This window comes from Rousettus aegyptiacus, unplaced genomic scaffold (assembly GCF_014176215.1).
Source record: "Rousettus aegyptiacus isolate mRouAeg1 unplaced genomic scaffold, mRouAeg1.p scaffold_m13_p_8, whole genome shotgun sequence".
Lineage (NCBI taxonomy): Eukaryota > Metazoa > Chordata > Mammalia > Chiroptera > Pteropodidae > Rousettus > Rousettus aegyptiacus.
The window spans coordinates 27,215,653-27,237,324 of record NW_023416311.1 but is presented as its reverse complement, the minus strand read 5'-3'; the positions used below and the strand labels follow the sequence as shown (position 1 = coordinate 27,237,324).

The following is a 21,672-nucleotide window of genomic DNA, read 5'->3' as shown; positions in this document are numbered from 1 at the left end:
TTAAAAGTCTCTTATTTATTTAGACATATTAGACATAGTGATTTTGTATATCGTTTTTTATACTTTCATTATCTAAAGCTTTTAGAGATCTGTTCCTGTCATCTATTGTTTTTGATGAATTTTGCTTATGCTATGTAGCTTTATTTCTGTGCTTAGTTATTTCTTACTGTGATCTGCTTGTTTTCCTTGGAATTTTATTTGTGGGAATTCTTTGAAGTCTATAATGAAGGCAAGTTACTCCAGAGAGAATTGTCATTTGCTTATATTGAGATCATTCTAAAGTCTCAGCAGAAGGTTTTGTGAATTCCAGGCAGAATCCCTTAAGGACTGGCTCATGGGTCCAGTTATTAGGAACAGTTTCCCCTCTCTCTGATCACAACAGTGGTTTGAGGAGGTAGATATATGTGTCTGTCTTGTCTTTTAATGTCTGTCTTTCTTTCTTTCTTTCTTTCTTTCTTTCTTTCTTTCTTTTCTTGCTGTCTTCTTTCTAGATAATAGAGGAGAGTCCTCTATATCTCTTCTTCTCTCTCTCTCTCTATCCTCCTCTCTCTCTCTCTCTCTCTCTCTCTCTCTCTCTTTCTTTCCTTTCTTTCTTGCAGTCCTCAGGGAGGACTCTTTCAGTGCAAGAGGGTGAATGTGTGTTATTTTCAATCTATTCTTTGTTCCCCTGTACTTAGGAAGCAGTCTCTTGGCTCTTCTGCTAGACTCTCAACTTGGGCAGGCCAGAGCTCTGCCTCCTGTTCATGGCCTGGCCCTTGAGGGCCAGAAAATCAAAGTTTAGGTTCGCCTAGTGTGGCAAAGTCTCCCCTTGCTCCCAACTTTATCACCCTGGGATTCCATTTACTTTCCCAGTATCTGCATATACTCAGTCCCCTGCCTGAAGATTCCTTATTCTCTTGTTAGTTCATTTACGCCTTCAAAAATTTTTAATATTTTGCCCACCATTGTTAATAGTTTTTAGTGGGAAGGTCAACCCAGGTACCTAACCTGCCTTGTTATTCAAAATATAATCCCTTTAGGTCTTTTTTTTCCCCAGTGTACTCTGTCTCTTCCATTTGCCCAAGAGTTTCTGAAGTTATAAACCTCTTTTACCTTATTATTTTTTAAATTAAGACCTTACTTTTTAAAGCAGTTTTAGGTTAACAGCAAAATTGAGTAGAAAGTACAAAGATTTCCCACAGACCCCCCCTGCCCCCACCCCACGCACACCCTCCCCTATTATCAACATTCCCCACTAGAGTGGTATATTTGTTACAGCTGGTGAACCTACATTGACACATCATAATCACCCAAAGTTCATAGTTTACATTACAATTTGCTCATGGTGTTGTATATTCTATGGGCTTAGACAAATGTATAATGACATGTATCAATCATTATGGTATCATACAGAATATTTTCACTGACTTAAAAATACTCTGCATTCTACCTATTCATCCCTACCCCATCCTCCCACATGTGACCCCTGGCAACCACCAATCTTTTTACTGTCTCATAGTTTTGTGTTTTCTAGGCTGTCATATAGTTGGAATCATATAGAATGTAGCCTTTTAGATTGGCTTCTTTCACTTAATATGTATTTAAGCTTCCTCGATGTCTTTTAATGGTTTGATAGGACATTTCTTTTTAGCACTCAGTAATAGTCCATTATCTGGACATACCACAATTGATTTATCCATTCACCTACTGCAGGACATCTTGGTTGCTTCCAAGTTTGAGCAATTATGAAAAAAGCTGCTGTAAACATCCATGTATATGTTTTTATTTAGACATAACCTTTCAACTCCTTTGGGTAAAAACCAGGGAGTACCATTGCTGAATCATATGGTAAGAGTATGCTTAGTTTTGTGGAAACTACCAAAATCTTCCAAAGTGGCTGTACCATTTTATGTTCTCACCACTATGAATGAGAGTTTCTATTGCTCCACATCCTCAACAGCATTTGGTGTTGCCACTGTTCTGGATTTTGGCCATTCTAATAGGTGTGTAGTGCTATCTTGCTTCAGTTTGTATTTTTCTGGTGGCATAGGATGTGGAGCATCTTTTCATATGTTTATTTGATCTATATATCTTCTTTCATGAGATGTCTGTTAAGGTATCTTGGCCCATTTTTTAATTAGTTTTCTTATTGTTGAATTTCAAGAGTTCTTTCTGTATTTTGGATAACAGTCTTATCAGATGCGTCTTTCACAAATATTCCCTCCTCCCCATCTGTGGTTTATCTCCTTGTTCTCTTGACATTGTCTTGTGCAGAGCAAAAGTTTTTAATATTAATGAAGTTCAGCTTATCAATTGTTTCTTTATAGATTGTGTCTTTGTGTTATATCTAAGTAGTCATAATCATACTCAAGGTCACCTAGGTTTTCTCCTATGTGTTATCTTCTATGAGTTTTATAGTTTTGCATTTTACATTTAATTCTGGAGTCCATTCATCTTTTACTTTTTGATCCTTATGCTTTTTCATATGAAGTATAGTTGTCTTTGATGGTGAGAATATTTTTGCTTCTTTTTCTGCTTTTTTGTACTTTCTGATTTTTCTCCAATAAATAAGTATAATATAAAAATTAATAAAATATGGATTTTCATGGACAATACATTATGAAATACTGTCATCTCTAGCATTGGTGTTTTTAACCTCTGATTACTCAGCTCCATTTGAGGCATGTTTCAGTGGGGTTTCTTTATTCTAGAGGATATAGATGCATTTAAAAGAAAACAGAGAAGTCAAAACTCATGTGGGAGCCATAGCTATTCAGTTTTAAGGATTTTTTGTACCCCTACATCCTTCCCTCTTATGTACATAACTGGTAGTTGCCAACATTGCTCTGCTAATCCTAGCTTCTTCCTAAACACCCAGGACATGACTACATGGGCAGACTCCATGGGAAGGCTTATACTTCATCTGTTAGAACTAGTCCTATTTCAAATCCTCACACATTCATAATATCATAGATGCTTGTAGTCCTTTGGAGTCCATCTGGAAGAGGGGTTTCCTCTCGAAACAGAAGGAAGGAAATAGCCCATAGCCAGACTATGATTACTAAGAGTAGGAGACTTAAAATTCTTAAATAAGTAGCCTTGTCCAGAATTTATACAAAGGAAGTCCTCAGATTTATACACAAGATTATGCTGTTAGAATGTTCATTGAAACATAGTTTATAATAATAAAAAAATAAACTTGCCTACAACTAAAATGTACAACAGTAAGGAGTTGGTTTAATAAATTATAGTACATACTTATAATGTACTAGGTAGGCACTAAAAATAATGATACAAAAGAAAATTTAAGAAGATAAAAAAATTGCAACATGTTAAGTAAAAAAAAAGACAAGTTGATTCTACTTTATACTTGAAAATAAAGGTTGAGTCTATGACCATGCTACCCTGAACAAGCCCAATCCCATCTGATCTCAGAAGCTAAGCAGGGTCAGGCCTGATTAGTACTTGGATGGGAGACCACCTAGGAAAACCAGGTGCTGTAGGTGTAAAAAAATAAAAAAATAAGAGATTGTAAGCTGACAAGGTCCTTGCAATCTGTGAGGTCAACTCAGAGAGTACCAGAAATTTTTCTTCTGGGTAAGTGAAATGTCAAGGGGGAAATTTTAGGAACATTTCCTGAATGTTACACTTAAGCTCAATACTCATTAATATAGAACTGGATCTTTAATTCAGGAGTCCCAACACCTGAATCAAAGCTACCTCTTAAAATATTTAAAAAAAGAAAAGAAAGGTGGAGCACAGAGGATTTTTAGGGCAATAAAACTACTCTGTATAATATTGTAATGGTAATCCATGTCATTATATATTTGTAAAATATATTTGTACATAGGATCTACAATACTAAGAGTGAACCCTAATATAAAATTTACTTTATATGATAATGATATGTCAATGTAAGTTCATTAGTTTTAACAAATGTCCCACTCTGATGCGGGATGTTGACAGTGGGGAAGGTTGTGTATGTGTGAGGGGTATACAGGAAACCTCTATACTTTCTGTTAAATTTCACTAAAACTATTCTAAAAAAATAGTCCATTTAAATTGGAAAAAGAAATAACACCTTGTACCCTGAAATGTTAGACATGATTATCTGATATTTAGATTAAGTGTGATTTGTTGTACTTTTCTATATTTTCCAATTTTTTTAACAATGGACATTTATTTTTATAATCAGAAAAAAATACGTTTTTAAAAAATGACGCCCTGGCTGTAGGTCTTTCAACTTGAATGTTCCTAGTGTTGACATCTTACTTTATTTCCTCTTCCTGGAAGGGCCACCTGAGTGAGGGTTATGGACAGCTTTGCAGCATCTACCTCAAACTGCTGAGAACGAAGATGGAATACCACACCAAAGTGAGTCTTTGACAATTCTGCTCCCCCCTCAGTCTCCTCAGCACCTCAATGGCCTTAATTGTCAGATCTTTCAGGTAATGAGAGGAAACATTTCATAGGGTGACCATGGTCAGGCCCATGTCATCTGTACCTTTTGTTCCCCACTGTGCAATTAGAAGGAGGAATCCTATCCAGCAGTTTGCCTTGTGAAAATGTTTTAAAGGCACTGACTTTACTGTTAATAAAAACAATTCTTTCATTTATATAGTGCGTTTCTACGCAGAACCTTCTTTTATTTAATATATGACTTTAGTCAGTATTTCTTACGCACTTAATGATGTAAAACGGTATACTCGGTACCAAGTGGCATATAAGAATAAGTAAAAGTGTCAGCTCTTTAGGCGTTTACAGATTTGTTGGGAAGAGAAAGCTTACATATTTACAATAGCTGTGTATAGGGCAAAGCAGTTGTGTGTGCCTGTGGAAAAGTCCTTGAGATGTTCTGAAATGACAGAGGGTTATGGTGTCTGAAAGGATGAGATGAAGGAAGTGGGGCTTGAGACGGACCTTGAAGGATGGGTGTGTCGTTAACATGGTGGGGAAGAATGGCATGCCATGGGGGAGAAAAACCGCCCGAATTAGGGAGCTGGCAGTGGAAATGGAGAAGAGAGGCAATTTAAAAGGAAGTAACATGATTTAGTGTCTTTTATCTCCATTATCTTTTATGAGCTTGAGAGGTAGCTTTGATTCTTTGAAACCATCCTAGTCTGTTAAACCTTTTCTGTACATCGCTTAATTGCCACAACAACCCTATAAAGTAGGTATTAATTATATCTTAGGAATTCGAGACTCAGGAAGTGGTTGAATCCCTTGCCTGAGTCACATAGCTCCTCAGCGGTAGGGTGGAAATTTGACCTGTGTGACACTACAGCCCGTGCCGCTTTGTGGCCTCCCTTCCCTCCCCTCACGTCTCACTGAATGCCTGCCCACGGCCAGGACTAGGTAGGCTATGAAGAGAGAAAGGCGAATAGACTTTGTCCCTGCCTTCAGGAATTGTAGCCTGGTTGGGAGAGAAGTGGTAGAGGGAGACAAGGTAGTACAGTAAGGACGAGAATCGAAAGAAGCAGGTGGTACAAAAGCACGTAAGGGGGCGTCTAGCCCAGACTCAGTCAACCAGGTAGGCTTCTCAGAGGCAGTGACACCTGAGTTCTGTTGTAGGGTATTATCTGTGCTACAAAACACATCACCCCAAAACTTAATGGCTTGCAACAACAACAATCCTTTGTTATTTATCACACTTTTGGTTGGTCAAGAGTTCTGGAAGGGCTTGGCTGGGCAGTTCTGGCTTGGAGGTCTCAGGCAGTTGAAGTCAGATCCTGGCTGGAGCTGCAACAGTGTGGGGCTGGCCTGGCATCACTCTCGTCATGAAGACTCAGGGTTAACCAGGGCTTCCTCACAGCCTAGCGATTTTCCCAAGGAAACAAGGTAATAGAGCATGACATTTTTGAAACCTAGCCCAGAAGTCACAAAGCATCCTCCCCATTGTCCTATATTGGCGGAGGCAGTCACCGAGGTCCCTAGATTCAAAGAGAGGGGATGGAGACCACATCACTCAAGGGAGAAATGTCAGTTGCATTATAAAGAGAGCATATTTAATGGGATACATTACGGCAGCAATATTTGGAAAATAGTCTGCCATAGTCTGCCCTCTGCCCCTAGAGTTCCCCACCGTCTGTGGAATACTCTCGCTCCTCCCCCAGACCTGTCTGCCACATAGTGGGTAGAGGGGAGAGGACTGACAAAAAAGGGTGGGGTAGGCATTCAGGCAGAGGAATCGGCTGTCAACAGTAGGGTGAGGCCCAGGACACTTTGGTGGAACCTGCAGTAGATCCACATTAATGTGTGAAACAGGCAAGGTGGAGAGCAGCAGGCGACTGGGTGGGTGCCCGAGACCATCCCATCGCAGAGTGGAGGGAGGACTTGGGGAGAGCCAGGCTGTCAGCATAGAAGGTGGTGAGAGCCAATTAGGACACTTATCCATGAGACAGACAAAAGATGGAACTTCCTAAAGAGTAGCAGGAAAGAGAAGAGAGAAGGGGCAATAGCTAGAAGGAGATGGGGGACAATGGGAAGACCTTGGCAACAGGAAGAGGGACAGGAGCGTCGGGAGGTGGAGTAGGGCTTGGGGAGCTCTGGATTGTGGGCTCCAAGAAAACAGGACAGGTACGCCTGTGTCCTTGTGTCCCGTGCCTGGCCAGCATCTAGCCTAAAGCAGGTGCTCAATGAGGATTTGCTAGATGAGTAAGAAAATGAACCAGAACCCGGATTGGATTCAATATACACAGGAGGGGCAGATCCAGAGTTAGGGAAGAAGCAGCTCTTCTCTGTTGAAGTTAAAGGAGTGGAAAGACAGCTGGGTATGGAGGGACGAAGCAGGGAAGGGAGTGGGATGCAGGAGCTGAGGGGGTTACCAACGACGTACCAGTGAGGTGCCGTCACACCAGGACGGTGGCTTCTGCGGGGCACCAGGTTTGAGAGCCAGTTATTGACGGAAAGGGGAACCATCAGGTAGTAGCAAGGACACTAAGGCTAGAGAACTTGACTTAATAGTGACTCCAGCTGTGAGTCCTCCAGGGACATTTGGTAGCTCTTCCTAGGCACAGAGTATTGACAAAAATCCAGGCCTGCCAGGTTTAACAAGTGGAAGGACAGGCAGCAAGAAAGGTGAGGGCCTGGCAGAAGGGGCCCAGATCACCATGACTTCCAGATTGAGAGAGAAAATAAGTACAGCCAGAAGGGACGGAAAAGGGGCTGACTGTCTCTGAGACAGAGGAGCCGGAGGTGGGCCCGAGGGCAGGCGAGGACTGCAAAGGCAGAAGGCAGGGTGTTGTAGCTAGAGCGAGGTGCCAAAGTGGAGAGTTTCTGTCTTCAGAGCCTGAAGTATTCACACTGGAATTCAGGACCCCCCCTTGCTGGACTGGCCATCTTCCTCCCTGTGCCCGCCTGCACCTTTCCCTTGGCCGTGGGTTCCATCCACTTCAGACAGACCACACCGAGGAGGAGATAATTGTACAGATACTCAAATGACCGATGATACAAAATAATTTCTCCTGACTTTGTGGGTGCATTATGTACTTTTTTTCTATCTTCAAGTGTATTTTATTAATTATATTTTGCTGAGGCTAATACGAGAATGGCTTTGCCTTCCTTGACCCCACAACAGCAGTTTCAGGAAATGGCCCACGGACGCCTAAATAGGATTCAGAATGTCTGGGGAATAACAAATGCCACATCACCTGCGTCTCGTGGATGGTTTAGGGCTGACTGCTCTTAGACCTTGGGTCTCACTACCCCACAGGAGGGCATCTTTAAGAGAACATCCCAGGACACAGATTGTTACGGGGGGCACCCTCTCCTGGCTCCCAGGGATGGGTGGGGGCTTTACCTCTGATGATGGGTAGTGGATGTTCTTTGGTGTGAGCTGGTTAAGGGGTCTGTGTGTGTGTGTATGTGTGTGAGGTTGTGTGCCCCGACACCGTTACCCAGAGAGAGGATAGGCACGAACTGGACGTGTACGTGCCATACAAGCAGAATCAAGCCTGCTGCTGCCCACGCTCAGTGTAGATGGCTTACTCGATGTCGGCTTAGTCAAGCTGAATAGCGAGCTCTTGAGGTGCCCTGTTCTGACTTCCTTTTCTCTTCTTCCCTTCCAGAATCCCAGGTTCCCAGGCAACCTTCAGATGAGTGACCGGCAGCTGGACGAGGCTGGAGAGAGTGACGTTAACAACTTGTAAGTGGCTGTCCTCTTGCTTTGGACCTGGTGGGAAAGAAAGCTTTTGTAGAATCTATCGCTTTCCATTAGGGTCACAGAGGGCCTGAAGGTAAGGGCGAGGCCTGCAGTGGGGACTAAAGCCCCTGAGTGACTTGGCTTTGGGGCCACTTACTGATGGTGCCTCCTCCAGAACTCTTCCAGGCTCTATCCTCTGTTCCCATCCACCCTCGGAGCCCAGTGTGGTACCCGTCCTCTCCTTTTGCCACTGTCACAGTTGAGTTCCCCGGCTTGATCTTCAAATGTCCTTAATATGCACTTAGGTGGGAGCTAAGAATTGGAGTGGGGGTGTTAGTGTGTGTGTGCACACGCATTAGGGGTGGCAGCAGCAGCACAGAGCACAGGGGAAGGGACAGATGAAGAGCTGGCCTTGGGCTGTGGAGTCTAAGCGCACTTTCTTCCTGGTCCAGCTTCCAGCTAACAGTGGAGATGTTCGACTACCTGGAGTGTGAACTTAACCTCTTCCAAACTGGTGAGTCTTTCCCTCCCATTTGGCCCAGGCTTTCACGGAACTGCCTAATTACCAGCCTTGACTCCTGCTTAGGCCAGCCGGCCTGGCCCTACTCCCTACAGGGCCAGGAAAATAGAAAATAGAGACTGAGGGCCACACCCTGTTTCCGCTGTCTCTGCCCCTTGTCCAGGGAGAGACTGAAGCTCTTGGACATTTTCAGAGTCAGTGATTTCATATCTGAGCAGAAAGACCACAGTCCCTGTGCTGTTGGCTTCTTTCCTGAATGCCAGGCCTCCAACAGCCCAAAGACAGGCCCAGCCTCTGTGACTGTGGCCCCAACACTGGCTGGTGTTTTGGCCCAGCCCTGTCTGCTACTCAGCTGGGCCAGCACTCGGGCTGAATTTCTGCTCTGGAAGAAGGGCTGCTGCCTGATGTTTCATTGGTAGCCAGGGAGAAAGCGGGTCAAGTTGAGTTGAGTTGTTACCCGAGTCCACATAAGAAGCCCACTAAGTCCTAATTCCCTAGTTGGGGAGCACTACCAAGCTCCCTCCTGCTGAGAGTTCTGGTGCCGCCAGGCCGCCAGCCCCTAACACTTCACTGACAAGACCGGAAGGAAGCCACGGACGGGTCCCTTCCCTCATGTGTCCTCTCTCCTCGACACCTCCCAGCATGACTCCCCCTTCTTTCTCTGGGGAATGGAAGAGCCGGCGCTCTAAGAGTCAAGATATACCATCACAAGAGTCCAACTCCGTAAAAGTGCATTCTAAACTGCAAGTATTTGTGCACAAGCTTGGCAACCTTCTGAGCATTTGGACATGCAGAGCCCACTCTTGGGGCTTTGCTTCTCTCATGAAAGAAACTCTCTCACCCTAAAACGCACTTTGTTCAGCATGTTCATCTGTGCAGCAAATATAACTGGTTGAGTACATTCCAGCCCTGTACGAGGCCTGTGACAAAGCAGCAAATACCTTAATATTTTGACCAGTTTAGTGCAAGACATGATCAGAGGAGAAATAAGGTACTTGGCCTACTAGCAACCTATCTGAGCAAGGCCTTCCACAAAAGTCAGTAGAGAAGTAAAACTGAAACAAAATACAGTCCCTGCTCTAAGGCATTCCCAGCAAGGTAGGGGAAATGTTATAGAAGCATTTTTGGTTTAGTTTTTAATGCATTGAGTAGGTGGCAAAGGTAAATGCCCCACCCAGATGGCCACCTCGCTCCCACCTCCCATGACACCTGGCTCTGTTTTTATCTGCATTTTTCTCTTATATTATTAACACTAGATGCTGAGCCCCTCCTCAGAATCAGGAACCACACCCTACCTATCTCTGTTCTAGCCCAGTACCTGGTCTGTAGCAAGCAGTCAACAACAAAGTTCAAGAACGCCTGCCTTAGGTGAGCGCCAGTGAAGAAACAGCAGGTGAACAGGATTCAGAAAATGGTGTCAGCATCCGGCTGAATGCTCTCGGATTATCTAGGTGAATTAGCTACTTAGAGTTTTCTAGAGGAGTGCTACCCGAGTCTTGGCCCAAAGACCGATTTAGAATCAAGAGCCCTTTTTACATGTCTCCTTCGCCACCCTCCTCATCCGCAGTCACTTACAGTGTGACACAAAAATCATGAGGGCTAGTGTCAGAAGAAGTCTCTCTAGCTTCTGAGTTGAAGTGTGCGACCCTGCAAGGTTCGACCCATATCTGCAATGGGTGTCACTGGTTTTCAGCTGTGGGAAACTTGGGCCAATTACATTTTAACGTTTATTGTGAGCACTTACGGTGGTTCTCGAAGTGTGGTCTCTAGACCAGCAGCATCAGCCATTACCTGAGAACTTGTTAGAAAAGCAAATGCTCGGTTCCCACCCCAGACACAATGAATCTGGGGGTGGAGCCCAGAAATCAGTGTTTTAATAAGACCCCTAGGTCTGCACTGTCCAATATGGCAGCCACTAGGCGTGTGTGACTATTTAAATTAATTACAGTTAATAACATTAAAAAGTCAGATCCTCAGTTGCACTGGCCATTTTTTAGGTACTCAGTAGCCACATGTGGCTAGCATTGGACAGCACGTATGGAACACTTCTATTATCACAACATTCAACAGTGCTGCCCAGTGATTCTGATGCATGCTAAAGTTTAAGGACCACTGAGCTAGGAAATAAAGCTTTCAACCCTGGCTGCATAGTAAAATCACCTGTGGGACTTTTGAAACCTACTGATCCTCCAGTTTTACTCCAGACTAATTAAAGTAGAATGGGTTTGTGGGGGAATTTAAAATTTTTTTTAAATTTAAAAAGTTTTTAAATTTTCCCGAGTGATTCTAATCAATCTCCAAGCCATAGCTGAGAACCACTGCACAAAGCTACACACTTTATACAACATTCTCATTTAATTTTACCAGACCCTTATGCAGTATGTGCTATTGGATCCATCTGCATTTTACAGAAAAGCATCTGGAGACACAGGGAGGTTGAGTAACTTGCCCATGATCACACTGCTCTAGATGTTCCTGGATGCCAAGGGACGTTCCTGGAGAGCAGCAGCGGGCCGGGAGATGGAGTAGTTGGTGATTCCTTGCCAGAGTGGAGCCTAAGGAAGCCAGTAGACAGCAACCTTGCAGTGACAGCTGCTTTTAATCTGTTTCAAGAGGAAAAGCTGCCTTTTAATTAGAACCGTTTGGGATTTTTTATTTTATTCTATTTTTTTCCAGCTGCCAGACTGAGCCAGTTAACAGGGGTTAGTGCAGTCAGGGGATGCTGAGCACACAGCTCTGGGCCTTCCTCTGGGGCAGTCCCACTTGCTGAGGGCCTGCAGGAGAAGTCTTTCATTGCCAGCCACATGTGGAATCTCTCGAGCTAGTGGACAGCTGCTGCAGGCAGGAAATCAGCCCTGGCCAATGGTGTGCTCTGAGCGTCCACAGCCAGGCACCTAGTTGCTTGGTTTAGGAGCAAGAGGCAGGGGGTTTCATGTGGAGGGGTCTCTGAAGCAAGACGCTGGGGAGCAATGTGCTCTCTGGAGCTTGGGAGAGTGGAGGGAGGTACTTCTTTTGACCTGCTCCCCCAAGAACCTCCATCAGCTTTTTGATCCTGATGGTCATCCTCCTCCCAGCCCCCGGCCTTGGTCCTCATAGTCTCTCTAGTCATGCACCTCAGGCTCCTGCACATCCCCCGCTTTGCTGTCCCAACAACCCTGTGACAAGCCATCATAAAGCCAAGGCTGACTTACTCTCTTCCTCGTGTTCTGATTAATTTTTGTATTTCCCCATATGTTAACTATTGCCACCACCAGATGGGGTGCTTCTCAGAGTCAGGGTTATCATCAGACTGAGTTCATGCATGAAAGCAAGGGCTAGATTGGCTATCTCAGCACCCTCTTTCAATCCTGAAATTCTAATTACCCATAAAACCGAAGCCTTCCCTTCAATAAGAGCTCATCTCTCCATTAAGTCAGAAACTCTAAAAAAATGATGTTTCAGTCTTTCTGATCAGCCTGGGGGCAGAGGCCACAAAACTCCTCAAAGACAAGAGGGAAGATATTCTCCTCATCCAGGTGCTCCCCCAGGCTGTGGGTAAATCTCTTTCCTGGGCTTCCACAGGGGTGTGCAGAGACGATACTGACCCATGGAGCATCTTAGCCGATAGGAGCTCAGGCTCCTAGTCTAACCATGGCTGGCCATGTGGCCATTTTAACTCGCCACCTCTGAGCAAAACCACTTCTTAACTTTGTGACCACCTTCAAGTCACTTACTTTCAGCTGGAATGGGGGTACCTTTAACTTATCGTGTAGAGAGTGGTTAAGGGTAAAATGCATTAAACAAAATAGTGCAAGCATGGAGTAGGTGCTCGGTGTATGTGAGGCCCTGGCTTTCTGCCCCTCTGAGAGAGTCACCTGTAGGTTCCTAACTCCCACGCCTCTCTCCCTTTTATTCCCTAGTGTTCAACTCTCTGGACATGTCCCGGTCTGTGTCAGTGACAACAGCTGGGCAATGCCGCCTTGCTCCACTGATCCAGGTCATATTGGACTGCAGCCACCTGTATGATTACACTGTCAAGCTTCTCTTCAAACTCCATTCCTGTGAGTACACTGGCCAGATCTTCTCTGAGCTTGTAGCCAGGAGGATCTCAGCCTGAGGCTGTCCCTGGAGAAACACAGCTCATCGGAGACTTGGGCTTTCAGCCTCTGTTCCAAAAGGCCCCAGAGCCCCCAGCTATCTCAAGAAGCACAGGGCACAAGCTTTGATGCCCAGGGAAGCACCTGGCTTGCCATGGTGGTGTCCCAGGATATTGTCTCCCTCTACCTCTTAACTTCACTTCATCTCCATCCATACATGGCAAGTATCCTGGGAACCACACAAATGATGGCAGACCTAGCCTAGACCCACAGCAGCAAAAGCAATGGTTTCAAAAGTGTTCGGTCTTTTCATACAAATGGAAATTTGTGGAGAAATATAAACTATAAAGCAGCTACTCAGGGAGGGCCATCCCTGACCTAGCCAGCCACAGATCTCTGGGATGCTTTGCAGAATCTATTTCGGAAACTACTGGTCCTGCAGAAGTTCTTATACTTTTATGTGAGTCTTGCTCCCACAAGGTCTGGAGTAGTTGGTCTTGTGGGTTCGGGGTCTGCATAGTTAAACCATATCCCAGACAAATTTGACGTGGGTGGTTCCTTGGCCACACTCCAAGGTGACCACCATGAAGGATATACACATGCAGAGGGGGTGATGATGGAAAACTAAGAAAAATCTTTATTTCAGAATTCTCAGACAAGTGATACTCTGGAACCGTGGTCACTGTCAAGGAGTGGTTCTGGTTACTTAGGACAAGGGAGGCAGCATTACTCTGATGAATCCAGGAGGGTTTTGCGGAAGGTTAGAATTCAATGTTCAAGGCTTAGAAGGGCTTTGGAGCAGGCGCATCCCTGAAGGGAGCAGAGATTGGGCTAAATTCCAAGAGAAGAGGCAGTTGGTTACTTAGGAGCTCTGAATACAGATGAGCTTGTAATTGTTTCTAAAATGCTGTGGAACTCAATTCCTCGCGAGACTATCCCCTACTTTCTTCTTACAAAGTGGTGAGTTATGAGAAGAGATGGGTAATTATTTGGGCTTAATGGCCTTCTTTAAAGGCAAAGTAATACACGAGACCCTCACTGATTCCTGATAGAAAGAGAACTCTGTGGCTTAGGAAAAGGGTAGAAGGGACACTCCATACAATATATACTTTTCTAAAACTCGATGTTTTATTTTAGAGTCATTTAGATCTACAGAAAAGTTGTAGATAGTCGAGAGTTTCTACATACCCCAATAGTTTCCCCTATTGTTAACATCTTAAATTAATATATTTGTCACAACTAATGAACCAGTACTGATACACTATTATTAACTAAAGTCCATGCTTCATTCAGATTTCCGTAGTTTTCACCTAATGTCCTTTTCTTGCTCGGGACCCCATCCAGGGTACCAGGTTACATTCAGTCATGTCTCCTTCGGCTCCTCTTATAACAGTTCTTAGATTTTCTTTGTTTTTGATGACCTGGGCAGTTTTGAGGAGTCCTGGTCAGATATTTTGTAGAATGTCCCTCAGTTTGAGTCTGTCCAATGCTTTTCTCATGACTGGACTGGGGTTAAGGGTTCTTGGGAGAAATATCACTGAAGTAAAGTGCCATTGTCACCCACAGTGCACTTTTGCCATTTAGAATTATCATAATTTATATGTATGCTCCCTCTGTATACCAAATGGATATATCACCTATTAAAAAATTACTAAGATTTAAATTTTAAAATGAATAAAATAAAAAGGGTCTCTGAGTTGTGCTCTATAGCTGAAATACACAGAATCACATAATCTATGAGATGAAAGGACCTTAGAAAAGCTGCTCAGGAGGAGGCTGGACCTAGGAGGCTGCTGCTCACCTTGCATCATAGAGTTAAGAGTGACCAAGTGGGCACTGGGCCTAGATTCCCCAAGTCCCATGGTTTAACCTGGCAGGCACTCTCCCGGGCAGGTTCTATGGATTTCTTTCAGACTAACATCTGCACTGGGCCTCACCCTGTGTATCCAGTGCTTACACCTCTGGGAGAGAATGCCCCTCCCTCTGGGGCCTACTGTGGTCATCGTGCTGCTAATCCAGGTCACCATCGCTATTCTTGTGGTCAGGGGCACAACTTCCAGTCCACTGCGCCTAGCATGGTTCGCACTCCAGGAACAAACAAAAAGAAAGATTTGGAGGATAAGCACCCCTAGACTCCTTGCTAATTCTGTTGGACCACCTTGGTTACCAGTCCTGGGCAGCTCTGGGCCAGAAATGCACACTGGCAGGGCTGGCCACAAGCCCCAGCATGGATAGTCCCCTCCCTCCAGAACCCTGCTGTGGCTGCCTGCACTCCGGTCCTTCTCTTCTCTCTCACTCTTTTCCATTTTCTCTCAGGCCTCCCTGCTGATACCCTGCAAGGTCACCGGGACCGTTTCATGGAGCAATTCACAAAGTAAGTGGCTTAAGTGATAGAAATGAAGGCAAATCGAAAAGCACCATAAAATTGATCCATACGAAAGCACTTGCTTTCAAATAATTGAGGAATGAGGGTATCTGCATTTTAAAGCAATAAAAGAAAATAACTAGGAGGCTGGCAAACTTACCTGGGGCAGGGGAAGCTATTGGTTCTCTAATAAGTCCCATAGAAGCACACCAAAGAAGGTGATTTCTTTCATTCACCACCTGCTTCATGCCCAGGGCTTCATCCTCTTCTCCCTAAATTCTCATGTCTTATACCATATACACGCTGACAACTCTCAAATATGTATCTCTGGCGGAATCTTAACTCTGAATTCCAGGATCACATACCCAATTGTCTGTTTGATATCTCTATACTGAACGTAAATCTCAAACTGAACTCTGGGTTTTCCTCCAAGAACCTTTTTCTCCCCGGTCTTTTCTATCTCAGTAAATAATGCCGACATCCATTCAGCGCAGAGGTCCGGAACTTGCTATTTTCCTTATCTCCCTCGTCCAGTCCACCTGCGGGTTCGGTTGATACTCTACAAATAATATCTTGGCTCTGGTCATATCTCTTCCCATCTCTTCATCTACCATTGTTGTATTCCAGGACTTCCAATATTGATATTCATGGATGCCTTGGACTTCCACTTTGCACCCTGCAATCCTATCCTTACCCAGAAGTTAGAACAACCTTATAAAAATGTAAATCTCTTGATCAAAACCTTTCAGTGTCTCCTGAGGACACTGAGATTAAAAGCTAAACTCTTCTCCATGGTCCACAAGGTCCTGCATAATCTGGCCTCTGCCTGCTATCAACGACCTGGTTTCCAGAGCTTATAGTTTTTCAGCCTCATGGGGTCCCTCAGTTCCTGGAACAGACCCACACATTCCTCCCTCGGGACCTTCATGCTTTCTGTTTCCTCTCCTGAGGACACTCTTTTCCTAGCCTGGCCAGCCTCAGGTCATCTTTGGTCATCACCTCACAAAGGCACCTTATTTGAGTCAGGTCGTCCCCATCTCCTGATCCTCCACAACTCTACCCAGCCCCTATATCCTGTCTCACAGCACCCTATTTATTTCCTTCATAGTTCTCAGCAGTTCATTTCTACTTAACTGTCTTGTCTGTTATATTCCTAGGACCTGATAACATAGCAGTCCATTAAACATATCGTATTCAATAAATATTTGAATGAATTCATGAGCTGATAAGCCAACTCTCTAGTCTAGAGAGAAAGAGCTTGTCTGACTGAGGGGAAAATTATTCTGGTGCGTTAGGGAAAGAAAACTGGTGGCTAAATGAAAAGTGCGGTTCGTCGTTCAATTAAGTGTGCCCGAGAAGAGGGGGAAGAGTGGAGTGCGACATAGAACTGAGGGAGCTGAGAAGGAAATTATAGCTTAGCAGGTTTTATTTTGACCCTCTTGTTTTTCCTGTTAATTTCTTCATCCTTGCCAACAGAGAAAGCATGATCTGGCCCCTGCTTAAGCCAAATCCCAAGCTTAGGCTTCTGCTGGTTCCCAAGCAGCCATCAGAGGACAAGTTCAAGGTTGTACTTACCTCCTGGTTTCCTTGTTCCAGTTGAAAAGCCTTGTATGTTTATTCTATAATAAATGATTTATTAAATCTTAGGAGACAGACCCTGGGGCCGATTTCCTGGAATGTTAAATTCCAGTAGCTTTCGAAAGCAGTAGTCTATTACTGTTAGCTCCAGCCCAGAAAGAGAGGGATGTGTGGTTGGGTGATTTTATTTCCTTTCATTTTTTTCTAGCTTATGAAAATATCTCCTGTGAGTAGCCACCTTAGTTTCTCTTCCAACAGGCACATCACTATCCTCTCATTCTGGGAAGGCAGCATTGATATCACAGGGATAGTCCTAACCCTGGGGACCGAGAGGCTGTTATGAGACCCCAGGGGTTTAGTTTATTGGGCTAAGCTGAAGAAAATTTTGTGTTACAGAGAGAGAGAGTGTTGAGGTCCATGACCCTTCATCTCAGAGAATATGTCTGTTTCCGTTAAGCTCAGCTTTCTTGGCTTTCAATGTTTAGATTTAAAATGGAGACTTGAGGATGAGAAAAAAAATAATTGGTTTCTTCTTTTCTATATTCATCCAAGATTAGGACACAGTAAAAATAGTTTTTCTCTAGTGAATACTTGTTGAATAATTCCTCTTTGATTGGTACTGTGGTAAACGTAGATCACCAGGGCCCCATCTCTGCCCTCTAAAAGCTTGTAGTCTAATTGAGGAGATAATAGCTCTGACACAAGGTAAATTAATTAAAAAGAGATCTACCCTAATAATTAATTCCCTTCCCTTTTTCTGTGATTGGTTGATTTATCCTCAAAGTGAATGTATATTAATGTTACTCTATTGCAACATTTCTTGGAAGATACCTCTGCCAAACAATAGCATATATTCTACAGTGACGTAGAAATTAATTTTTTGATTATCTACACTTCTAAAGGGTTTTGTAGTTTGAATTACTCTGCTCACCACCAGATAAGTGAGGACTGGCTGTAAATACTCTTTCTCTATAGCATCATAATTGAATCCTAATGCCATGGAGGCCATCTCCTTGACAGCCTGTGCCTTTGGGCTGGGCGGGCAGAAGGAAAGCTGGGTGGTTGCTCTGTCCCCTCCCCAGAGCTGGGAAGGCCCCCAGCCCCTTCAGGTGCTTCTCCATCCCCAGGTTGAAAGATCTGTTTTACCGCTCCAGCAACCTTCAATACTTTAAGCGGCTCATTCAGATCCCTCAGCTGCCTGAGGTAAGTGTGCCTGGCCACACCCTGGGAGCGTCCGAGTCCAGGGTACACTCTTCGAGGCTGGCAGGTCTGGTGAGCGACACAGTTTGAGGACATCTTTCCTCTTCAGAACCCACCCAACTTCCTGCGAGCCTCTGCCCTGTCAGAACACATCAGCCCCGTGGTGGTAATCCCAGCTGAGGCCTCATCCCCTGACAGTGAGCCAATCTTGGAGAAGGATGACCTCATGGACATGGATGCTTCCCAGCAGGTGAAGACCACTTGGGAGAGAATCTTGACCCTTCTCGTTGCCCCCAGGTGCAAGGGGAGAGGACAGGAGAAGCCTTTGCCAAGCCTCATTAGTTCTAACCAGGTTCAACCGCCTTCCAACCCAACCTCTAACCTAGACTGAGCACCCTGTCCTGTCGTCTCTAGAAGGGACCATAAGTGAACTTGAACCAAATTAACAAAGGGTCCTTTCTTACATGACACTCATTTCACCCCCACCTGGAATTCTCTGGATCTGTGACTTTGTTCTAATCCTTTTTTTGGTCACTGCAGAATCTATTTGACAACAAGTTTGATGACATCTTTGGCAGCTCATTCAGCAGTGATCCCTTCAATTTCAACAGTCAGAACGGTGTGAACAAGGATGAGAAGTGAGTCCAAGCTGGGTTAATGCAGATGGAGCGGAAACTAAGTTAAGATCTGACTCACCACACCTAACACAAAAGGAATTCCTAATGATGCTTGGCTTCTTAGAGAAATGTCTTGATCCTCAGAGACTGACTACTTTAATTTCAAAGGAAAACCTAGTGATGCTGAAATAACTGTGGACCTGTGGGTATTGGATTAGTGTCTGGTATCACTCACAGTCTTAGAGTATAATTTATGGAATTTCAAAGAATTGTCCCCAGATTAACACCAGCTTTTAACTTCCTCCCCTGATCCCCTCGCTTGCATTTAAGACAGGGGTAGAATCACGGTGGAAGCAAACTTGTTCTCTTTCCCTTCCCAGGGATCACTTAATTGATCAATTGTACCAAGAGATCAGTGGGCTGAAGGCACAGCTGGACAACATGAAGACTGAGGTATGAGCGGGCTCTGATCTGCTTTTCTGGGCTTTACCGTCACAGGACAGATTATAATATTAAATTTGCTTCACAGAGATACTTGCTGGATAACATATTAAGGGGAGTTAGTTAGTAGAAATGCCAAAGCCAGAGGGGCCTGGCCTTCCCGTGGTCTCGATTGTAGTGCATTTCCATTGTACTTGCTTTGAGAATAGCATGGAGGCCAAGCTCCCATGTCCCTGTGATAATGTCCCTCGGAGATAACCATGATCACCAATTGGCTTGAAGCTGTGATGAGAAAGACCTATTCTCACATGGCAATAAGGAGGTTTGATTTGTAGTTCTGATGGCTGTTTGCAGCGTATGGTGCTATAGATATTCCTGCCCCTCAAACTCAGGCCCGGTCAGAAGCTTTACTCACTGGGACAGGCGAACATCCTCCCCTTTCAGATTCCAGCTAGTTCATTGCTGCTCCCGGGTCATTCTGACAGGACCAGAACATTCCTACCACCATCCCCTATTGTTGCTGGCTGGGTGTTATAATGACCAGAAGGCTTAACTCTCATGAGGCTGCAGGCGTGGCCTTGTTAGGAAAACCTAAGTGTTTATTTGGCCTATGCTGGAAACATATTAGTACCTGCTTCTCCACCCAGCACCCCCGACCCTAGCAGTACGGTCATCAGCCGCTTTACCTAAATCCCTCCCGCAGAGCCAGCCAGCCGTGCTGCAGCTGAAGGGCCACATCAGCGAGCTGGAGGCCGAGCTGGCTGAGCAGCGGCACCTGCAGCAGCAGGCGGCCGATGACAGTGAGTTCCTTCGGGCAGAATTGGACGAGCTGAAGAAGAAGCGAGAGGACACAGAGAAGGCACAGCGGAGCCTGACAGAGATAGAAAGTGAGAGGTCGTGGGGGGTGGGGTGAGGGTGGGGGTCAGGGAGATCAGGAGGAAGGAGGAGGCTGGGTGGCAGAGCCTCAACCTCGCATCTGTCTAGAGGAGCTCTCAGGAACGCCAGCTCTCGTCACCAGCCTGTGGGCAGCCGGGAGTCCAGCAGGTAGAGCACCTGCGTGAGCCGCTGCTGAGAGCACGGTGATGGGCCTCAGAGGTGATGAGGGTCACCTGCCCTGGGGGAGTGGCTCACCGAAAGAGAGCCCAAGAAATAATTTGACTAAATGCTGTGTGTATAAATGCTCAGGGGGCATGAATCACTTCAGTGATTTAAGTTGGGTAAATTCTTTTTAAAGAAACTTCCCCAAGGAGTTTAAGTAGGATTTTTGAGGAAGAAAGGAGAGTTTTCTAGGGGCTCTGGCTTATGGGAAGGTGGGCAGAAGGTCCCAGACAGGTAGACTCCTCACCTTGGTCCTTGATCATACAGGGAAAGCCCAGGCCAATGAGCAGCGCTATAGCAAGCTGAAGGAGAAGTACAGTGAGCTGGTACAGAACCATGCTGACCTGCTGCGGAAGGTAGGCCCCTTGACCTCTCTCTTGCCATGCTCAGGCCCCACAGCACATGGGGAGAGCAGCTCAGGCCTCGTGGCTTCTCCAGGGCCATTGCCTCCACCAGTCTCTAGTGGGTTGGCACCATTTCTTGGGAACCTCAGCTTTTCAGGCTCTCTTGCCTCCTATACTTTGAGCTCCACCTTCAACGCCAGCTCCACTTGCACTATCTCCCATCTTTATTATTTTTGTAAATACTTGAGACTCACATGTCTACAGATGACAACCTTCTGGTTTCCCTCTGGGTAGGAAAATGATTTCTGTGTCCAACTTTAGGGCACTCTCGGTCTGAATGCTGTCATTTGTTCTAGAAGGAAAATGTCCTTTAAGCCTGAGATAAGCCACTTCAAGACACTGTTCTTCCCTTACAGAATGCAGAGATAACCAAACAGGTGTCTGTGGCCAGACAAGCCCAGGTGGATTTGGAAAGAGAGAAAAGAGAGCTAGAGGATTCCTTCCAGCGCATAAGTGAGCAGGCTCAGCGGAAGGTGAGCGGGAGAGAGCCACACGGGCTAAAAAGACTGAGCGATCTGTCCAAGTTGGAGGTGGGCCCTGATTGAAAGACCTTGTCTTTTGCTTCACAGGCAATTCTGTGTGTTGGAGCCCTGTGAGGGTGCTATGAGAGGCCATATAGAACCCTTTAACCAATGCATGAAGGGTTAAAGGGGTTGCAGGGACCCAGGCTGAGTGAGGTTCATCAGCAAAGGCTTTCCTGGGGCGAGTCTTGAGAGTTGGAAGAAGTGAAAGCACATGGATATCAGAGAGAGGACCAGTTGTTTATAAGGACTTGCAGCCAGGGGAACACCCATGACTTGGGGTGGCGTTAGCAAGCAGGTCAGGTTGGAGTAAGTGATGTTGATGGATAAAACTGAATGCCTTTACACTCCGAGTAGCGGCTTTCACACTTTCTGTGACCCAGAGTAAAAAATACATCTAATGGAAATAAGTTTCACAGAGCAGTACTTAAACTTACTATGTGAATACATTTGGATATTTTTTTCCTTGTGAATTTGTACTAGTGGGTCACAGCCCATCCTTGGAAAAACACCATTTAGAAAAGAAATCGAAGAATTGTTTCTAGATGGTGAGATTCAGCATTGTACCAGGTGTTGGGACACCTGAATTAAAGATCCAGTTCTACTTTAATGAGTATTGAACTTAAGTGTAACATTCAGGAAATGTTCCTAAAATTTCCCCCTTGACATTCCACTTACCCAGAAGAAAAATTTCTGGTACTCTCTGAGTTCTTAACCTCCTCCTCTGGCCACC

At 45.0% G+C, this 21,672-nt stretch overlaps 1 protein-coding gene and 1 pseudogene across 3 annotated transcripts in view; both read left to right on the top strand.

Moving 5' to 3' along the window:
* Nucleotides 1-21,672, top strand: part of HIP1 (huntingtin interacting protein 1) — a 123,569-nt gene that overhangs the window by 86,912 nt on the left and 14,985 nt on the right. For all 3 annotated transcript variants that reach the window (XM_016146556.2, XM_016146558.2, XM_036225350.1), the window contains exons 5-16: nt 4,273-4,353; nt 8,046-8,122; nt 8,572-8,633; nt 12,539-12,679; nt 15,032-15,089; nt 17,786-17,861; nt 17,968-18,108; nt 18,399-18,496; nt 18,856-18,928; nt 19,620-19,803; nt 20,282-20,370; nt 20,775-20,891. In XM_016146556.2, the coding sequence (XP_016002042.2) occupies nt 4,273-4,353; nt 8,046-8,122; nt 8,572-8,633; nt 12,539-12,679; nt 15,032-15,089; nt 17,786-17,861; nt 17,968-18,108; nt 18,399-18,496; nt 18,856-18,928; nt 19,620-19,803; nt 20,282-20,370; nt 20,775-20,891 (1,197 nt within the window). The remainder of the gene's footprint in view (nt 1-4,272; nt 4,354-8,045; nt 8,123-8,571; nt 8,634-12,538; nt 12,680-15,031; nt 15,090-17,785; nt 17,862-17,967; nt 18,109-18,398; nt 18,497-18,855; nt 18,929-19,619; nt 19,804-20,281; nt 20,371-20,774; nt 20,892-21,672) is intronic.
* On the top strand, nt 3,367-3,485 carry LOC118607263 (annotated as a pseudogene).